Here is a 22,676-nt window from a genome sequence, read left to right as displayed (position 1 = left end):
TATTTCAGAAATCATTTTACTTTCATGGGAGAAGATTTCCACAAACCATATGACTTTCAAAATACATAAAGAAGCAAATGAAAGTCAAAGTGAAAAGAACTGGGTTTCCCTGATAGTTCAGTTGGTAAAGAATCCACCTGCAATGCAGAAGACCCCAGTTCAATTCCCAGGTTGGGAATATCCACTGGAGAAGGGATAGGCTACCCACTCCAGTAATCTTGGGCTTCCCTTGTGGCTCAGCTGGTAAAGAATCCTCCTGCAATGCAGGAGACCTGGGTTCCCACAGGTAGCAAATGTTACATAGCACATTAACAACCTCCTGCACAACCCCCCTCATCCCACTCTTGATGGTGAATTACAGTTGTGAGTGTTCTGCTCATCTGTTCAATTAAGGTGCTGGTGAAGCCTTTCACATTCTTTCCAACTTGCACTGACATATAATTCAGTTCTCCAGAACTAAAGCTCTGGTGCATAAACCACCATCCATATAGTAGCAAATTCAAGCCTTATTTTCATTTAGTCCAAAATAGAAAAATTTTTTAAAGTTATTTAAAAATAACGTACTCAGCTGCTTGTTTATAGTGTTTCAAATCTTTCTTCAAAATTTTGTTCTCATTTTCTAAAAGCATGTTCTGAGTGTAGACATCTGGAACAATCCCACCATCTCTAAGTTCAGTTATTCCCTTCTGTATTAACTCATACCTAGGATAAAATCAAACAAAAGACTTCATGTTGTTTTTTTCTACTAAATTGGTTTTACTTATGTACATTTCAAAAAGTTAAATATAAGGGAATGTTTAGTAATCAGTTGCAATATTACTTTTTAAGCTAAAATGTCAATATTCATAATATATTTTTAAAATGAAATGCTAAGTATTAATATCATCACAGTGCATAAAATATAACTTAACAGCTTCTATGCTCCAGGCACTAGTCCAGACACTGGTGAAATTAACAAAAATGCCTAAGCCTCTACCTATCTAATGGAGTTTCCATTCTAGTATGGATGGTGACACATTCTATGAATTAAAGCGAGATAAGAAAAACAGACACTAAAGTAGAGAGTGATGTGCTATTTTATCTAAGGCAGCCAAAGTATAACAGACTATTTGATCAGGGACCTGAAGGAAAAGAGAGACTAAGCCATGTGGATATGTGGGAGAGAAGCACTCATGGCTGACAGAAAAATATGTGTAAAGGCCCTGAGATAAGGAGGTGTTTGACACGTACAATGTAAAGCAAAAAGTCAGTACATCTGGAGTATCTGGAAATGGAGCCAACTAAGTGAGCAGGAAAGAGAGTCATGAGAAATAAGTCAGGAAAGACAGCAGGGAGCCAGAAACAGGAATGTGATTTTACTCTGAATTAGACCAAAGTCACTGGAAGGCTTTGAGAGACAAGAGACGCTGAACAGATTTATGTTTAATAAGGATTAATCTACCATCTCTCTGAAGAAACTGGCTCCAGAGAATAAAAAGTAGAAGCAGAGAGTCTGCTGTAAGAGTTCAGGAGAGAGACGTAGATTAGACAAAATTTGGTAGCAGTAGATTGTGAGAAATGGGTCCCTTCTGGACATGCTGTGAAGATGAAGCCAACAGAATTCTCTTACAGATCAGATATCATGTTTTAGTTAAAAAAGAAAATTGAGGATGACTCCAAGGTTTTTGGCTGAGCCACGGACAGACATTTAGTCAAATGGGAACAAATGCAGTAGGAACTTGGTGTTTAGAGAAATCAAGGAACCATTTCTATCCATGTTAAATGCACTATGTCTGCTAGGCAATTAAGTGAAAATAAATATTGTAAGTACACATCAAAAGTTAAGGGGAAAGTCAGGACATGAAATTTAAACCCGGGATAGATCAGTAAATAGATACAATTTAAAGTCACAAGATTGGATAAAGGCCAGTCAGGAAGCAAACAAAAAGTGAAAAGTAAGAAAGTTCTAGAACTGTTTTCAGATTGGGAAGAGAGGAAACACTACCAAACAGAGACTAAGAAAGAGAGGGGTCAGTGAAGCAGTGAAAAAACAGGAGAGTACTGTGGCTGAGGGACCAAATGAACAAAGTGCTGCAGGAAGTAGGTAATACATAACAGTGACAAATGATATAAGGGGAAAGAATAGGAAGAATACTAAGGATCAACCACTGAATTTGCCAATGTAAAGTCACTGAAAAAAAGTTTCAGTAGACTCATGGAGGGGCTTTCCTGGTGGCTCAAATGATAAAGAATCTGCTTGCAATGTGGGAAACCTTGGTTCCATTCCTGGGTTGGGAAGATCCCCTGGAGAAGAGACTAGCAACCCACTCCAGTATTCTTTCCTGGAGAATTTTATGGACAGAGGAGTCAGGAAAGCTACAGTCCATGGAATCTCAAAGAGTTGGACACAATTGAGTGACTAAGACACACACACGCACACAAATACACAGAGTCATGGAGATGAAAGTGGAACTAGAGTAGGAATGAGAAAGCAGGAAATGAGGAAGTGGCAACAAAGTCTTTCAAGGAGACAGACCATAAAAGCAGAGCCTAGGAAATCATATGACCCTGAAGAGAAAGTAGAGTCCAGGGTGCTCTGTCTTCTCCTATGTTTTTAATACATGACATGTTATTGTACATCTTATGCTGATGGCAGTGATTCAGCAGAGAGGGAAATCTTTTACAATGCAGGGGAGAGAGGGGACGACTACAGGAGTCATGTAGTGAGTAGGCGAGAGCATCCAGTAGAGGAGAGCTGGCCTCAGATGACAGTGTCTATGGCTCAGCCATGCAAGAAGAGATGGAGAATGCTGAGCTCAGAGGCAGTGGGATGGTAGAAAGGAAACAAGACCTGTGGAACTCCTATTTTCTCAGTGAAATATGAAGGTGCATCAGAAAATCATTTATAAATCGGTTAATAATTTGTTTTAATCGTTATATGTAGCAATTAATAGTTAAAAAAACAGAGCATAGAAAAAACATTTCAAGTACTACAGTTATTAACCAAAATTCCCTACAAACCTTGCTATAGATGAGCTAAATATAAGTTTAAAATATTTACTTTTCAGCAGTTTCATATTATACATCTTAGCTTTATTAATATATTACACATTAGTAGTCATATGTTTTGTGTTATGTGTTATATATCTTGCTGCTGCTGCTGCTGCTAAGTCGCTTCAGTCGTGTCCGACTCTGTGCGACCCCATAGACGGCAGCCCACCAGGCTCTGCTGTCCCTGGGATTCTCCAGGCAAGAACACTGGAGTGGGTTGCCATTTCCTTCTCCATTGTGTGAAACTGAAAAGTGAAAGTGAAGTCACTCAGTCTCGTCCAACTCATAGTGACCCCGTGGACTGCAGCCTACCAGACTCCACGGTCCATGGGATCTTCTAGGCAAGAGTACTGGAGTGGCTTGCCATTGCCTTCTCCAAACATATTACACATTAGTAGTCATATGTTTTGTGTTATGTGTTATATATCTTATCTGATACCAAAAAAGAGCAAGAGAACCCTGCTGGATATACAAAAGTTCAAGACAACTGAATCAAGATCAAGTGATATTTGGGCTTCCTTGGTGGCTCAAATGGTAAAGAATTTGCCTTCAACAGAGGAGACCTGGATTTAATCGCCAGGTCTGGAAGATTCCCTGGAGAAGGAATGGCTACCCACTCCAGTATTCTTGCCTGAAGAACTCCATGGACAGAGAAGCCTGGCGGACTACGGTTCACTATTTGCCAAAACTTACAAAACAACACATATCATTTAATCATAAAATCACTTTTCTATCCATATTTGGACTGTGGTTTATACTTATCTCAGAAGAAAAGACATAAGGACTGACTGAAGTATTGGACCATAAAGATTTTCTGACCACAAAATTGGCTGAGGGATGGGATGGGGAGGGAGGTGGGAAGGAGGTTCAGGATGGGGTACATATGTACACCCATGGCTGATTTATGTCAGTGTATGGCAAAAACCACTACAATATTGTAAAGTAATTAGCCTCCAATGAAAATAAATTATTTTTTTTTAAATTGGCTTTCAGCCACTGGCTTTATTTAATGCAGAAAAAAATCACTAAAATTATTTCAATAAGAAAAAAGTGACATGCAGTCCTTTAAATTAAATGTTATGTAAATAAATTAATATGTGGTAAAAGTTGTAACTGCACTACCCACATTTGAGTGATTACATATTACACCAAATTTTATTGACTAAAAGCAGCAATATTTTACAATTTAAGAGAAATTTAAAATCAGTTCAGTTCAGTAGCTCAGTCATGTCTGACTCTTTGCAACCCCATGGACTGCAGCACGCCAGGACTTCCTGTCCAAAACCAACTCCCAGACCTTGCTCAAACTCATGTCCATCGAGTTGGTGATACCCATCCAACCATCTCATCCTCTGTCGTCCCTTTATCCTCCTGCCTTCACTCTTCCCTAGCATCAGGGTCTTGCCCAATGAGTCAGTTCTTCGCATCAGGTAGCCAAAGTATTGGAGTTTAAATATTATTAATAATTGCACTATTACCTTTGATGGCATTTTTATTATCACCCAAACTTCAGTGCAATGGTAGAAACAGAAGCTAAACTGGAGAGAAACAAGGATGTAAAAGAGTAAAGAAAGAAAATAAAGTCCCAGTTTTACAAATAACATTTGGCTGTAAAGGGAAAAAGAGTTGGAGTGAGCTGGAGGTAATAAGAGGAGAAGGTAGAGGCAAGGATGTACATTTTGGGTGAGTGAGCTCTGACCTTGTTAACAACCAGCAGAAAAATCCAGAGGAGGAAAGGAGACGGTTGACATATGCTCAGTCAGAATAAATAAAATGCACTACCATATTTTCTCCATTTTAACACTTTAATTTTGCCCCCAGGGAAATAATCATTGTTCACAGAGCACTTCTAAATGGCCATAAAAATATTACTGACTAAACCCACAGTATAGACTTTTCGTGGTTCATAGAACATTATATATATATATTTTTTTTACACACACATCCATATATACGTATATCTATATAGATAAATGTATAATATTTTTTGTGTGTAAATGGCCATAAAATAAACATTTAGAATTTGGGGGGAAAATAAAAGCTTGCAAGGTCATACGCTCTGTTGTGACTAACTTTGCTGTTACATGTAGTAGTGTGAAAGCAACCACAGACAAACAGATAATACCTAAAAGATAGGTCATGGCTGTGTTTCAGTAAAATTTTATTTACCAAAATAGGAGGCAGGTTAGATTTGGCCCCAGGGTCTTAGTTTGCTGACCCCAGATTTAATGGACTTAATGTTAATTACTGTTTGAAGAATGAAAAAACCTAAGTCAAATTCTACTGCCCAGGTGTTTTGGTTTTTGGAGTTTTGTTTGCTTGCTTTTTGTGGGTTTGTTTTACAAATCACCAAGAGGGAAACCTTGTTTCATCACCTTTTGTAAGATTAAATGAATTTATAGAAATGATAAGTTACAAGTGTTCTTCCCCATAATAGACTTCCCTGGTGGCTCAGATGGTAAAGTGTCTGCCTACAATGTGGGAGATCTGGGTTTAATCCCTGGGTCGGGAACATCCTCTGGAGAAGGAAATGGCAACCCACTCCAGTACCCGTGCCTGGAAAATCCCATGGACAGAGGAGTGTGGTAGACTACAGTTCATGAGGCCACAAAGAGTCGGACACAACTGAGTGACTTCACTTTCACTTTCCCCATAATAAGAAATTGTAAAAATAATATACATGGCAATCCACTCCAGTATTCTTGCCTGGAGAATCCCCATGGACAGATGAGCCTGGCGGGCTACAGTCCATGGGGTCACAAAGAGTCAGACACAATTGAGCAGTCGACTAAGCACACATTCCTATACACTTACTATGCATTATAAATAAAGGTTTCTGATCAAAGTAAAAACATGTTTTATTTGAAATAAAAATAGCCAATACAGTATAATCTCATTACAAATAATTTGTAATCTCATTACAAACTGGCAGCTAGGGATCAGAATAAAATTATTTGAACCACAGTATTATTAAACCCAAATAAGAGATATTTATACAAATTTTACTTTAAAATCATAATATTACAATAAATTATATGCTTACTTAGGGTTTCTATAAACCTTAATATTATTGCACTTTTCTGAAATTTCATCTAGCAATTTCAAATTGCTAAATCTAAAAGGATAATATTTCAACAAACACCTAATTAAGAGTATACTTGGTTCCAGATTTCTCCAAGGGAATCATTTCACACTTTGGCGCAACAGGTAAGCACTACATATCCTAACCCATAACTTTAGAAGAAAAATGGGAAACTGAACTACATTAATCATCATTTCATTAGTAATGCAAATTAATCATCTATCTACTCTTACAAAAATATATTCTCTAATACATTTGTAATTATTTCATAGGCACATTATTATAAAAATCATTCACATAATTTCTAGATTTAATAAGAAGAGTATTATTTTTCTACCATCAAACCTGCTCTTTTTTTAAACTGAATTAGTGAAAAATGGCTCTCCTCATTAAATTTATTAACACTAGACATGCAATTTAAAATAATGAAACTTATTACTTCTATATGAATGGTCTCTGTAGATTTGAACAAAAATAGCAAAATATAAAAATTAAATCAAAGTTGGATTAGTAGAAATTAACAAATTGTGCCTATATTTAAAATTAGATGATTGAACTCCAAAACACCATAAACAACTTTATATATCATATTAGTCCTTCTTTCTATAATATGCAATGACTTTTAAGAAAACAAAACATTTATTATCCAATTATTTAATAATATTTTGTTAAAGAATGCTAAGGAGTCCAAAAATATGCCTGATGACATTATCGCGATAGCAAAGGAATAAAGACAGTATGCCTGCTGATTTTCATAATAATAAGTTAATAAATTTTTCAGTTACAACAAGAAAGCCTTGTGTAGGTATCATCTGACAATGTAATTTCACTTACTTATAAATGAAGGGACATTTATAGAAAAAGAATCAGTTGTGTGAGTAGAGAAAAGCAGGGCATTACATTCTAAGTAAAACAAGCAAAGTAGTACTGTTAACAGGATGTGTCTTATGTAGGAGATAATACGCCTAATTATGTAAAGTGAAAGTGAAAGTGAAGTCGCTCAGTCGTGTCCGACTCTTTGCGACCCCATGGACTGAAGCCTACCAGGCTCCTCCGTCCAAGGGGTTTTCCAGGCAAGAGTACTAGAGTGGGGTGCCATTCCCTTCTCCGAATTATGTAAAAGATATTTTTAAATATTTCATTAAGTAGCCCTGGATTATATAACTCCAAGAGATGTTCCATTTTCTTGATTTTTGAGAATAACTTAAATTTGAGTATTTAGAAAAGATATTTAATTTAAAACCTTTTTGAAATTGATATCCTGATTGTGTATGTGTTTGTGCTGTGGTTTCAGTGGCAGTGATGGAAAAAGTTTCTATCCAGCTCTTTCACTTTACATAAGCTGAGTCACTCAGTCTTTTGAGATGATTAAAATATACATGTTAAATAATGTTAGTATTTCTAGAAAACTGTTTATCTACTTAATTATTTACCATTCAGATTGAAAGCAATCAAGAGTTCTGGTCATTCCCATTTTGATCAGGAAATTGCAAAGAAAGTCTTCTATTGCTTCAGGTACTGTATGCTTTGGAGAAAAGACTGTTTTCTGCTCCTAAAATTTTAAAGTGAAATTATTTATTTAAAAATTATCAAAGCTTTAATTTTACATTAATTAAATGTACAGTTTACACTTAATTGTACATTAAATGTACATTGGCCTTACATTCATTCATTCATTCACTTTTTAAACAATTTTGTTGAATATTACATCCAGGAACTATTTTAATCACTAGAGACAAAGCAGTGATGAAAACAGACAAGACTCAGTCCTTATAACTAATAATCAAGTAAATGTGGACAGAAAATGAGTAACTAAATTACAAATATACAGTATCACCGATGATACTAAGTGCCTGTGGGTAAAAGCAGAGGGGTTGAAGTGAGGGGAAGCCAAGTATGGAGCAGATATGTGTGTGGAGCTGGTCTGCTATGTATGTAGCATGATGAAGAACGATTACATTGAGAAAGTGACATGTGAACATATATCTAGAGAAAAGGTGGAGTCATGTTCCAGATATAGCATCAGAAAGTACAAAGGCAGACAAGACTGTGATTAAACTGTCCAAAAAACAATAAGGGGGTCAGCTTGCCCTAACAACGGTATATAACACACTCAAAAAAAGAAAAAAATAGTATGGATTGTTTAATTATTTTACTTATTATCATTATAAAAAGGATGTGGTTTTGGTGCCTTGATTTTTAGAAACACTATGGAAGATATTATGCACCCTTGTACTCCTATTTCATAATGGAAATATATAAGTCTATCAACTAGATCAGAGGTGAGTTAACTTTTCTCATAAATAAAGTTTACTAGAACCCCACCATGTCTACATGTTTACATATTTGATAGTGTTTCTGAATAAATATACAGGAAAATATCTTAGAATAAAGTTCTTTGAGAACTATTGATAAATATGTTAAACAGTATAGTAGTTTGTTCAGTTAATTAACCTCCCACAAACACTATTTCAAAGAAATGTCTCATATTCTTAGAGGAGGAGGTAGAGAGATGATGTCAGGAAATTTAACAATTACATGATTTAGGAACCTTGCTAATGTCATCATTAAAGATCAAAATTATAATTAGATCAAAATTATATTATTATAGAATTATGGGGGAAAAAAGGACCTTTGAGACTGCACCTCCAATATTAGCAAAACCAAAAACAGAAACAGCTAAAGAATCACCCCTACAAATGGCAATAATATGCTAATAAGAAGGCTCATGCTGTAGGGGGGGAAACCCAGCTTGAATGTAAGTAGACTTCTTTTCAAAAAATTACATACAAATATTCCTAAAGAATATATGTGTGTATGTGTGTGTCTATTCTTACTTCTCCTTACATGAACACTTAGAAAAAAGACTTTAGTTTCAAGAAACAATTGACAGTATAACCAAACCACATATTCATTATAGATTAATAACATTTTCTATCTTCTTAATTTTTTCATTAATCACTCTAAATATAATAAAACACATTACTTTGCCAACAAAGGTCTGTCTAGTCAAGGCTATAGATTTTCCAGTGGTCATGTATGGATGTGAGAGTTGGACTGTGAAGAAAGCTGAGCGCCGAAGAATTGATGCTTTTGAACTGTGGTGCTGGAGAAGACTCTTGAGAGTCCCTTGGACTGCAAGGAGATCCAACCAGTCCATTCTAAAGGCGATCAGTCCTAGGTGTTCATTGGAAGGACTGATGCTAAAGCTGAAACTCCAGTACTTTGGCCACCTCATGCAAAGAGTTGACTCATTGGAAAAGACCCTGATGCTGGGAGGGATTGGGAGCAGGAGGAGAAGGGGACGACAGAGGATGAGATGGCTGGATGGCATCACTGACTCAATGGACATGAGTTTGAGTGAACTCTGGGTGTTGGTGATGGACACAGAGGCCTGGCATGCTGCGATTCATGGGGTCGCAAACAGTCAGACACGACTGAGAGACTGAACTGAACTGAATTGATATTTTCAGAGTTTAGAATCATTGTACCTATCAAGGAAACTGATATTGTATAGAACAGAAAGTTCAAAGTTTATGAAATAAAACATGTATCAATTCTCAAATATATATATATTTTATATATAACATATATTACTGAGGTTTAAAGAAAATTATAAGAATTCATTTAAATGTCAATTCTTCAATAAATAATCCTTGTTAGTTTTTAAAAAATAAAACTATTTACATTACTTCCAAATTTCAACTTTTTAATAACTTCAGATATATTCAACACCCTAGTAGTAATGTTGTTTTGTTTTCAAACTTTAATAAAAATTCTAAAACTCCTCATTGAATTGGGACTACTACTATCTTCTAACACAGAAGAAAATATATGCTGATCATAAACAGATGTAATAAAATCATAACAAAAGGAAGTTTGTTTCATAAACAATAAATATTCTTAAAACAGAAAGCCCATGGCACAACTCAAAGTTAGTTTTTGAAGACAAAACACTATAAAAACAAAAACCAAATTATAAATATAAAACTGAAGTGCTTATCACAATATAAATCCATATTTAATTTTTAATGCCTAAAGGAATTTTTTTTGAATTTTCTACATAGTAATATTTCTCTAAAGAGCTCAAAAAAACAGATAAAAACTTAAAAGACAGTCAATCAGCTATAAATATGTCATAAATCTAGAAAGTTAACTCCTGCAAAGTTAGGAGTTTGAGTTAACATTTGAGAAATTGATGAGAAAATTACTGATATTTAGTTCAGAAGATATGAGCTACTACATTGAATTTATTCCCCAATTGCCCTTCTTGGATTTATCTTTGTATTTACAAACAACTTCTAGCATGATAACAGATACAATTATATTTGGGGTCATAATTTTTTCATTCAGTGATTCATTTATCCATTTATTTGTTTAACTGCTATACATTGAGTGCCTACTATGTGTCAATCATTGTGTTAGACATATCTATGCTACCAAGTACTGCTATAAATGAGTAGTACATAAAGTATTTTTTTAATGCTCCTCAATTTAATGATGAGGCTTTTCTGATAGCTCAGTTGGTAAAAAATCCACCAGCAATGCAGGAGGCCCCTATTCAATTCCTGGGCTGAGAAGATCTGCTGGAGAAGGGATAGGCTACCCACTCCAATATTCTCAGCCTTCCCCTATGGCTCAGCTGGTAAACAATCCACCTGCAATGTGGGAGACCTGTGTTCAATCCCTGGGTAGGGAAGATCCCCTTGAGAAGGGAAAGGCTACCCACTCCAGTATTCTGGCCTAGAGAATTCCATGGACTATATAGTCCGTGGGGTCACAGAGAGTCTGACATGACTGACTTTCACTCACTAACTTAATGATGTAAAAAGCAAGAAGGAAGATGATGAGCAATACATACCATGCAACTGATATGTTTATCCACTGCTCATCATTCAAAATTTTAAAATTTACCTATAAATTACTGCATGGAAATATCCAACAGACTAATAAAGTTTGTGTAGCAGACTTCACTTTATGTCTACCTAGAAGGAATTATGGGGCTCCCCTGGTATCTCAGCAGTAAAGACTGCCTGCAATGCAGTAGACCCGGGATGGATCCCTGTGTCAAGAAGATCCCCTGTAGAAGGAAATGGCAACCCACTCCAGTATTCTTGCCTGGAGAATCCCATGGACAGAGAAGCCTGGCAGGCTGTAGTCCATAGGGTCGCAGGGTTGGACACGACTGAAGTGACTAAGCAGCAGCAGCAAGAGAAGGAACTACAACCATAAGATACATTAGAGAATAGAGTTTACTGTGAGCTAAAGCCCTCCACTCAGAATATAATCAATCCTGGATTCAAGAAATTCTGCTCTTCAGCATTTTTCAATTTTGAATGGACAGATATGTTGGAAAGGAATTACTGGATTTCTCAACTGAGGAAATCTACAAAATACAGAAGGACTGACACAGGGCAGAATATGCAGTGAAGTCTATCCCATATTATTTTGCACTAAGGAAGCCAAATCAGTACCTAAATAAGAGTATAATAATTACCTTCACATTTCACATGAAGGTTTCATTTTTTAGAAAAAGCCATCTTCTTAATTAGTACTAACATGACTTTAGTATTAATTAGTATTAGTAGCACTTTACAAATATTTTTCTATCATCATTAAATTACTGTCAATTTTAAATGAATTTTCAATTTTACAGTGAAGCCATCATTCTATGTACTGTTAATTGGTGGTATTATAATTAGAAAGCATCCACCATATTCTCTAGTGAAATGAGTTCATAGGCCTCATAAGAAAATAATAATAATAATATATCAAGCATTTCCTGTGATCTAAATACTTCCATAAAAAAAAAAGACACAGATGCTTACAAAGTAGACTGCAGTACATGTATACAATAACAAATTTTGTGCAAGTGTTGAAAATCCTTAGTTAAACATCATTGAGCTTAAAGACAGTTCTGAAAGAAAGTGTCATTTGTGGCAAAGTCATGCAAAAGTGACCACCATGTGGAAAATGATGATGCGAGGCAGAGTAAATACCACTATGTACTAAAAGTAAAAGTTTGATGATAAAGAAATAAAATGAAAAGGACATTAGGTGATAGAGCTGCATCTAGTTAAGTGAAGAACTTATAGCTTAAATGACTTTCAAAACTTTACATAGAAAAGATCACTGTTAAACTGTAGGCTTCGGTTGTGTTCAAAATTCTCACCAAAATCTGGGTATCTGTAGCCTGTTCTTGGACCATCTGAACTGCTTTTGCCAGATCTTCTTCACCTTCTGGAATGCTATAATTGTCATCTGGTATCTAAATCACAGAGAAAGATAAGGATAGAAAGAGTTAGAGGAATATAAAATACCTTATTTCATTTTAGATAATAAATTTTCCTCACAAAACAAATGATCAAAGAAATACACTTTATGTAAGACACTACGTCATTCTGAAGACCTATGAAAAATTAACAACTAACAAGTAGGCAGCCCTCTGATTTCCTTATAAACATCACTCAGTGTTACTTCTAATAGCTTGATATTAGCTATGGGCAATTTCTTTTATCTGTACTGGCAAATATAGTCTAACAACTCTACTGAAAAAAAAAAAAAAATCTGCTAAAAAAAAAAGCTAGGCCTTCTAAATGCTACCAGTCTCTCCCCATTGCAGATTTTCTCCACCATTACTTTCCATTTGTTGTTTAGTCACTAAGTCATGTCTGACTTAATGAAAGTGAACACTTATTGCATGCTTCTTATGTGTTGATCACAGCTTTAAGCCTGTTACATTTATTAATACATGTCATGTGGTATGTGTTAATATTATCTCCACTTTTCCAGTAGTAAAATGTCTCCTGCTTGCCCAGGCCACAACTTGCAGGCTTGCTTCCACAGTTTCCTTTACAGCTTCTGTCGTCTTAGAGTAACACTCTCCTCATAGTCTCAGATGTAATGATAGGTTTCATCGCAACAATGAATTAAAGGAAAGGTCTGAGACAGTAACTATTAGACGGAAGTATAGCTAAGTTGAAAGGAAGCATAGGATCTATGCTCCAGGAAGGTGGTGGGAATCTGGGAAACCCTGCCAAGAGCAGAGTGGATGAAAAGGAACACCGGCTAGACAGAGATGACAGACTTTAATATGGATCCATGCTATGCTATGCTATGCTAAGTCACTTCAGTCGTGTCCGACTCTGTGCGACCACTTAGATGGCAGCCCACCAGGCTTCCCCGTCCCTGGGATTCTCCAGGCAAGAACACTGAAGTGGGTTGCCATTTCCTTCTCCAATGCATGAAAGTGAAAAGAGAAAGTGAAGTCACTCAGTTGTGTCCGACTCTTAGCGACCCCATGGACTGCAGCCTATCAGGCTCCTCCGTCCATGGGATTTTCCAGGCAAGAGTACTGGAGTGGGGTGCCATTGCCTTCTCCAATGGATCCATAAGGAAGGTGATGAGAGGCTGACTCTGAAAACAATTAACAGGGAAATCAAAAGAGCCAGATGTGTTAACCTATCTAAATTTTAAATACAATTTTCAGATCTCATTCTTAACTATGTGATTAGCTACATTCAGTTGAATACATGGTTATCACTGAAGAAAAAAAAATGTTTAATGAAAAATAAAAAGAATATTTCACAGGAATGACAGTAATGAATTTACAGAAAAAATACATAAAATGAACAAATTACCTCTTCATATTCATAATCATCTTCAGATGCTTCAGTTATAGTGACCTCTGAATATGCTGTCAAGTTTGAATCTCAAAATATATGGAATAAAATTAGTACATTTAAAAACTGATGTAACCTTAAAATAGTTATTAGATTCAAATATCTTACCAAGTTAGTAAATATATATAAATTATTTTTTAATTTCTCTTCTTCATACAGCTCACAATTATAGAAGTTTTAAAACAAAATATTTAAATTGTTATCTTAAATTATTATTTGACACAATCCAAACTCATGAAGCATACTGAAAAGCAGAGATATTACTTTGCCAACAAAGGTCTGTCTAGTCAAGGCTATGGTTTTTCCAGTGGTCATGTATGGATACGAGAGTTGGACTGTGAAGAAAGCTGTGTGCCAAAGAATGGATGCTTTTGAACTGTGGTGTTGGAGAAGACTCTTGAGAGTCCCTTGGACTGCAAAGAGATCCAACCAGTCCATTCTAAAGGAGATCAGCCCTGGGTGTTCTTTGAAAGGAATGATGCTAAAGCTGAAACTCCAGTACTCTGGCCACCTCACGCAAAGAGTTGACTCGTTGGAAAAGACTCTGATGCTGGGAGGGATTGGAGGCAAGAGGAGAAGGGGACGACAGAGTATGAGATGGCTGGATGGCATCAGTGACTCAATGGACGTGAGTTTGAGTGAACTCCAGGAGATGGTGATGGACAGGGAGGCCTGGCGTGCTGCGATTCATGGGGTCACAAAGAGTCGGATACGACTGAGTGACTGAAATGAACTGAACTGAAACTCATGAAAAGCTTTATTTTTAGTGTATGTGAAAATGAAAGTAGCTCAGTCTTGTCCAACTTTTTGTGACCCCATGGACTGCACAGTCCAGGCAAGAATACTGGAGTGGGTAGCCGTTCTTTTCTCCAGGGGATCTTCCCAACCCAGGGATCGAACCCAGGTCTCCTGCACTGCAGGCAGATTCTTTACCAGCTGAGCCACGGTCTAATAATTTCCAACTCTATTCTAAAAAGGCTTCTAAAAATGTACATTAGTATCAGAGTATCATAAATTAGAAAGATATAAAAATGATGGACAGGAAACCTATGACAATAAATTTTTCAAACAAATCTCAAACCACACTGAATTTTCCAGTATTTATGAGTCCTTCACAGTGACTTTTTATTTGGATTAAACAAAGCACTTCCTGGTAGGTCAGCTGGTAAAGAATCCACCTGTAGTGTGGAGACCCCAGTTCCATTCCTAGTTCAAGAAGATCCACTAGAGAAGGGATAGGATACCCACTCCAATATTCTTGGGCCTCCCTGGTGGCTCAGCCGGTAAAGAATCCACCTGCAATGTGGGAGACCTAGGTTCGATCCCTGGGTAGGGAAGATTCCCCTGGAGAAGGGAAAGGCTACCCACTCCAGTATTCTGGCTTGGAGGAATATATGGACTGTACAGTCCATGGGGTCACCAAGAGTTGGACAGGACTGAGCAACTTTCAAAAAAAAAAAAAAAAAAAGCACACTAAAATTAAATATAAGTAAAAAATAGATTTTAATGTTTTCATCAGTAAAAGTTATAGCTCACTCTCTTTCTTATGTATTTCAATTTTAAAATTAATAAATCATATTCTCAGAAAAGGCAGCCTAATTTTTAAGCAAATATGAATTATATAATAATAAGAGCAGTTCATAAAGTATCAATATATATCAGCATTAAAATATCGATGGAAATGATTCTAATAAAAATTTTTTTTTAAGAATTTCTGTAAAAGCTGCAAAAATTAAGTTACTCTAATTACAAATGAAAACTTCAAGATAGCATTTAATTTTAGAAGAAATCAAAGTATGTGCCAGTAACACTTGTTTTGTTGATTGGTTGGTAGGTTTACATTTTTTTCACATTTACAGACTTTATTATGCCAAGTTTAAAAGGTATAAACACTTCAATACATAGCAATGCTTATGAAAACCAAATATGAGTTTACCCTAGTTTTCATTTTGCTGCTGATTATCAGAAATTTAACTGTCATTCCATCCTCCAAGAGTAACCTGACAGTCTGAATAACAACTTCTGTTGTTTGTAATGAGAACTGATAACACACACATGGTATTTAATAAGAGCCAGGCCCTTCCCTAGGGTTTTACATGTATTAAATCATTTCATCCTCATCCCACCAATAAGGATGAATTTTATTATCTCTGTTTTACAGATCAGGACTCAGATGCACAAAGTTACACAGTCAGGACCTAACAGAGTTGGGAAACAGCCCTAGAAGTTTGGTTTTCACTATGCTATACTATAGCTCTTGTTAACAAGGGTTAGCATATGGAAATCATTTAGAATGGTGCCTGGCTTGGAATAAAAACAAGTGTCTGTTTTTCCTTCCCTTGTTCTGGAAAGATATGAGTACCTGTGGAGAAGTTTCCTAAATCTCCCATGATCTTCTGTTAAGATGAATGGATACATAAAAGGCATTCTGAATCTTCCTCCTTTTCTAGATTTATATTTTCCTGACACATTTTCACTTAATGATATAAAATTTCCTGAAGTTCAGCTACAGGAAGTTGGCCTCTTTCTTATGGAAAAATATGTCCCTTTCTGAGAAACAATGATTATAAGTTGATTTTGTGAGCTCAAAATGGATTTAAGACCTAAATGTGAGGCTAGACACTATAAAACTCCTAGAGGAAAAGAGGCAGAACACCCTCTGACATAAATCACAATATCTTTTTCGATCTATCTCAAGAATAATGGAAATAAAAACAAAAATAAACAAATGGGAACTTTCAGAAGTTTTTGCACACCAGAGGAAACAATAAAATGAAAAGACAACCCACAGACTGGGAGAAAATATTTGCAAGTGATGTGACCAATAAAAGATTAGTCTCCAAAATTTACAAACAGCTTATGATGCTTAACAGCATCAAAACAAACAGGCCACTCAAAAACTGCGCAGAAGACCTGTCCTCCAAAGAGAACAAAAGTAGGCACATGAAAAGATGTTCAACATCACTAATTATTGCTGTTCACTCAGTAGTGTCTGACTCTCTGCAACCCCATAGGCTGCAGCATGCCAGGCCTCCCTGTCCTTCAACATCTCCCAGAGCTTCCTCAAACTCATGTTCATTGAGCTAGCGATGTCATCCAGCCATCTCACCCTTTGCCATCCCCCTCTCTTCCTGCCTTCAATCTTCCCCAGTATCACGGTCTCTTCCAATGAGTCAGCTCTTCGAATCAGGTGGCCAAAGTATTGGAGCTTCAGCTTCAGCATCAATCCTTCCAATGAACAGTCAGGGTTGATTTCCCTTAGGATTTACTAGTTTGATCTCCTTGCAGTCCAAGGGACTCTCAAGAGTGTTCTCCATCACCACAGTCTGAAGGCATCATTTTTTTCGGCACTCAGCCTTTTTTACTGTCCAGCTCTCACATTCGTACATGACTACTAGAAAAACCACAGCAATGAATACAGACCTTTGCAGGCAAAGTAATGTCTCTGCTTTTTAATACGCTGTATAGGTTTGTCATTGCTTTTCTTCCAAGGAACAAGCATCTTTTAATTTCATGCAGCCACTGTCCACTGATTTTGGAGCCCAAGAAAATAAAGTCTGTCATTGTTTCCATTGTTTCCCCATCTTTTGCCATGATGTTATTAGAGAAATGTAAATCAAAACTATAATTAGATGTCACCTCAAATTGGTCAGAATGGCTATAATCAAAAAAATCGACAAACAACAAATGTTGGAGAATGTGTTGGGATATGAGAATACTCCTTTACTGTTTGTGGGAATGTAAATTGATACAGTCACTATAGAGAACAGTATGGAGGTTCCTTAAACAACTAAAACTAGAGCTATCATAAAACCCTACAATCCCACTCCTGGGAATATATCCAAAGAAAAACATGATCCAAAAGGATATGGCACCTCAATGTTCATTGCATCACTATTTACAACAGCCAAGACATAGAAGCAATATAAATGTCCCCTGACAAAGGAATGGATAAAGAAAATGTGGTACAAATGTACACTGGAATATTAGTTAGCCATTAAAAAGTATGAAACAAGGCCATTTACAGCAACATGGATGGACCTAGAAAGTGTCATACCGAGTGAAGTACATCAGACAGAGAAGAAGAAATATCGAATTTCTCAAATGAACTTACAAAACAGAAAGAGACAGGCTTAGAAAACAAACCGAGTTACTGGGATAAGGGATAGTTATGGAGTTTGGGAGGGTCATGTACACACTGCTATATTCAATATGGATAACCAACAAGCACCCATTATATAGCACATGTAACTCTGCTCATCATTTGTGCCGGCCTGCAAGGTTTGGGAGAGAATGGACACATGTATATATATGGCTGAGTCCCTTCACTGTTCACCCAAAACTACTACAACATTGTTAATCGTCTATACCCCAATACAAAACAAAAAGATTTAAGTTTGGGGAAAACAAAGAGGCTGAATTTGTAGGCAGTCATTTGTTTCCAGAAATTAATGCTACCCTTCATCACTAGGGCTTCTTGGGTGGCTCAGCATCTAAGAATCTGCCTGCAATGTAGGAGATCTTGGTTCAGTCCCTGGGTCAGAAAGATACCCTGGAGAAGGAAATGGCAACCCACTCCAGTATTCTTGCCTGGGAAATCCCACGGACAGAGGAGCCTAACAGACTACAGTCCATGTTGCAAAAGGGTTGCACACAAATTAGCACCTAAACAACATCCTTAATCACTGCTCATTCCATAATAAAGTTCACAAATAATTAAATATTCTAAAATGATCTGGATAGACTTTATAATTTAAACCAAATGCTGGCAAGATTACTGTGAGGAAGAAATGTCAAAGCAAAGCTTCTTTAACATGGCTATGTAGAGAAAAATGTAATTTGTCCTCAAAGCTTTGGAAATACTAAACAATACCTGTAACTACTACCGAAGAAAAATATTCTAGGGATGCTGCTGCTGCTGCTAAGTCGCTTCACTCGTGTCTGATTCTGTGCGACCCCACAGACGGCAGCCCACCAGGCTTCCCCGCCCCTGGGATTCTCCAGGCAAGAACACTGGAGTGGGTTGCCATTTCCTTCTCCAATGCATGAAAGTGAAAAGTGAAAGTGAAGTCACTCGGTCGTGTCTGCCTCTTAGCAACCCCATGGACTGCAGCCCACTAGGCTTCTCCATCCATGGGATTTCCCAGGCAAGAGTACTGGAGTGGGTTGCCATTGCCTTGGTAGGTTCTAGGGATGAGATATAATACTCAGTTCAGTTCAGTTCAGTCGCTCAGTCATGTCGGACTTTCTGTGTTCCCATGAATCACAGCACACCAAGCCTCCCTGTGCATCACCAACTCCCAGAGTTTACCAAAACTCATGTCCATCGAGTTGGTGATGCCATCCAGCCATCTCATCCGCTGTCATCCCTTTCTCCTCCTGCCCCCAATCCCTCCCAGCATCAGGGTCTTTTCCAATGAGTCAACTCTTCTCATGAGGTGGCCAAAGTACTGGAGTTTCAGCTTCAGCATCAGTCCTTCCAATGAACACCCAGGACTGATCTCCTTTAGGATGGACTGGTTGGATCTCCTTGCAGTCCAAGGGACTCTCAAGAGTCTTCTCCAACATCACAGTCAAAAGCATCAATTCTTCGGTGCTCAGCTTTCTTCACAGTCCAACTCTCACAGCCATACATGACCACTGGAAAAACCATAGCCTTGACTAGATGGACCTTTGTTGGCAAAGTAATGTCTCTGCTTTTCAATAGGCTATCTAGTTTGGTCATAACTTTCCTTCCAAGGAGTAAGCATCTTTTAATTTCAATACTGAAGTCACCATCTGCAGTGATTTTGGAGCCCAGAAAAATAAAGTCTGACATTGTTTCCACTGTTTCTCTATCTATTTCCCAAGTCATGGGACCAGATGCCGTGATCTTGGTTTTCTGAATGTTGAGCTTTAAGCCAACTTTTTCACTCTCCTCTTTCACTTTCATCAAGAGGCTTTTTAGTTCCTCTTCACTTTCTGATATAAGGGTGGTGTCATCTGCATATTTGAGGTTATTGATATTTCTCCCGGCAATCTTGATTCCAGCTTGTAATATCGTATTTCCTCACAATCAAAAAAGAGTAGGAGGAAAAAATACCATTTTAAAATGCTTTAAAAATATTGTCACATGGAACATACCATATGTACTCTTAAAACCCTGTAAGAGTGAATGGCACAGGAAACAAAGGAAAAATTTGGGGGGGGGGGCGGAGGAAACTGAGTCAGGAAGAAGAAATATGGCCAAGACCAAAGACATGAATGACAAAGACAAGTTTCTTGAATACAAATACCATGAATTCTCAACTACATCATACTGTTTCTACAGTAACACAACAGCAATGTACAATTTTTACCAATATTCTCAATAATGAACTCTATAATCTATGTTTTCGAGGCTCTCAAGTGTCATACTATGAAGAGATAAATCAAATCCTTTAAACAGCTCCATCTGAAGACCCTAGAGGAAAGAGAAGTATTAAAGAGATACAGAGCAATAGACTCAAAGATTAAATAAACCAAGGGCAAGTGATTCATGAGACAAAAGGTCAGGAAGAGGACAAGTACCCCAAACAGGAACCAGGATCATCCTTAGTAGCCACAATAGAATGTGAACAGAAAAATCTTCCCAGAAGCAACCCAACTGAAATGTGATATTGCAGTGTTACTGAAGAAGTAAATGTACTCTGGCATGTATGTTTGTATGCATCTGTCTAGCTGGCTAGCTGGCTCACAACACATGGACAAATTATCCCCAAAGAATTCTGTGGCAGTTTTCAGACATGCATACAGCTACAGGGAGTTAAAAATAAATGAATATGGAAATTAGAAGAGAAAGGGAAACTGCAGAAGATAAAGTACAGTCCATAAGGTCTCTTGTACTTTGATATATATAGAAGCCACAGGTTTGAGACTAGGTTTCCCAGCAGTCAGTGTCAGACAGAAATGTAATCAGATAGCAATTCAGTATCCATACAAAGAAAATAGATGAATTTCTCAGCAGATGTACAGCAATCTCTGGTTCTGAAGCCTGAGAGAAATCACGCTCTTAAGTTCTCATAAAGAGAACACTTTGGACAGTATAGATATTGATCCCCTCAGTCCTTGGGACAGCCAGAAAGACAGACTGAAGCAAGATCTGATGGAGCAACATGTGAAAAAGATTGGAAAGCACTGCTTTAGAAGCAATATTGCTAGAATAAAAATGCATAATTCATCAAGAATTACCTGAAAGATAAAACTTTTACTCCCAATTCTAGTTTTATTGGGCAACTTTCTCATCTGTAATCTAATCTCTATTCTCCAGGAAATTTCCATACTATTAAGCTGGTCACAATTTTCATACAAAGTTATTTTTCCACTGCTTAAAATCAGTTTCTTATTACCAAGCTGACTCTGAATCCTTACAAAACTCCCTTCCCATTCATTACCTGCCTAGTTTTCCTTCAAAAAACATCACTGAACTCTCAATTCCAAAATTCATTTTTTTTCTACTCTATTCCCTTCCGATCTGGTCCTGCTACTCTGCCAGCTTGAGCTTTACCTGACACTTAATAACGTCCTGGTTTTCTAGTCTGATCTTTCCCAGGGTACTATCTATAGCCACCCCCTCCTCCCTGGCATGCACGCACAATCCTCATCACTGCCCTCTTCCAGGCCTGGTGCTATGTTCTAGAGGCACGGCCTGGTCTCAGACTAAGGATCCTTCTCCATATGTACACTTGTTCTGGAAGGAGCATAGTAGCACTTGTGAGCATGCACACAAGGAATTAATTCCCTGGTACTTCATTACCATGGGTGAACTAACTGGTAGTTTCTGGACTAACAGAATCTATACCAGATCCTGACCTTGCAGATATTGTCAGAAAACAGGCAAATATATAACCACACTGAAACTGTCAAGAAGCTCTAAATACATCACAGTACAATGGAAGACACAACTGCAAGAGAAGCATCTCAGCTGGCCTAATGGAGCAGAGCTTGATGTGACAGTTGGTGCAATGGGGTCACACATAAGGTTCTGCAAATGGACCACAGCCAGAAGGAAATGAACACTTTTTAGATGAGAGCAGCATACAAAGTTCCTCACATACTGGTGCCCTGCACTACTGCATCTGTAGGTAGTGATCACTGCCAGAAATATCAGCTTTATAAAGAATTTTAGTGAAACATATAGCTAATTATGTTTTACATGATTTCCCAAAGTTACCGTAGACTGAAATTGCTTTGTAACCTTTGCCATCACCATAGAATCAATGTACTTGGAGGCAATCTAAATTCTAGAGTGGATTCTCCGTGATCAACATTTTATTTCACCAAATTGAAATAAAAGAAACATACTATAAATACAAAACATTATGGTCATGTTCACTTTCGGGCTTCCCTGGTGGCTCAGAGGTTAAAGCGTCTGCCTCTAATGTGGGAGACCTGGGTTCAATCCCTGGGTCAGGAAGATACCCTGGAGAAGGAAATGGCAACCCACTCCACTATTCTTGCCTGGAGAATCCCACAGACGGAGAAGCCTGGGATCTAGAACGGAGAAGCCTAGGCCAAAGATGGCAAATAACTGGCACATTTGTTCTCATACTTCCCATTGCAGTTTTGCTTCCTTCAGTCTTTCCTACTAAAGAATCTGCCTGCCAATGCAGAAGACTCAAGAGACAAGGGTTTGATCCCTGGGTCAAGAAGATTCCCTGGAGTAGAAAATGGCAACCCACTCTAATATTCTTGCCTGGAAAAATTCCATGGACAGAGGAGCCTAGCAGGCTACAGTCCATGGGGTCACAAACAGTCGGACAAGACTGAGCAACTGAACATGTATCTTAGATAGGGTATTGGTTTAGAGTGATCACCATATTTCAGGATCTGGAATCCTTAATTTGCATTTTTGGAAATAGCTG

The 22,676-nt window shown here is 37.4% G+C and overlaps 1 protein-coding gene across 2 annotated transcripts in view; it reads right to left on the bottom strand.

Annotated features, from left to right (window-relative positions):
• Positions 1 to 22,676, bottom strand: part of SPAG16 (sperm associated antigen 16) — a 1,067,206-nt gene that overhangs the window by 1,031,626 nt on the left and 12,904 nt on the right. For both annotated transcript variants that reach the window (XM_027566726.1, XM_027566736.1), the window contains exons 2-5: positions 13,753 to 13,799; positions 12,285 to 12,380; positions 7,546 to 7,664; positions 565 to 702 (exon numbers count right to left, since the gene is read on the bottom strand). In XM_027566726.1, the coding sequence (XP_027422527.1) occupies positions 565 to 702; positions 7,546 to 7,664; positions 12,285 to 12,380; positions 13,753 to 13,799 (400 nt within the window). The remainder of the gene's footprint in view (positions 1 to 564; positions 703 to 7,545; positions 7,665 to 12,284; positions 12,381 to 13,752; positions 13,800 to 22,676) is intronic.

Source organism: Bos indicus x Bos taurus, chromosome 2, assembly GCF_003369695.1.
Source record: "Bos indicus x Bos taurus breed Angus x Brahman F1 hybrid chromosome 2, Bos_hybrid_MaternalHap_v2.0, whole genome shotgun sequence".
Taxonomy (NCBI): domain Eukaryota; kingdom Metazoa; phylum Chordata; class Mammalia; order Artiodactyla; family Bovidae; genus Bos; species Bos indicus x Bos taurus.
This window is presented reverse-complemented; position numbering and strand designations above follow the sequence as displayed.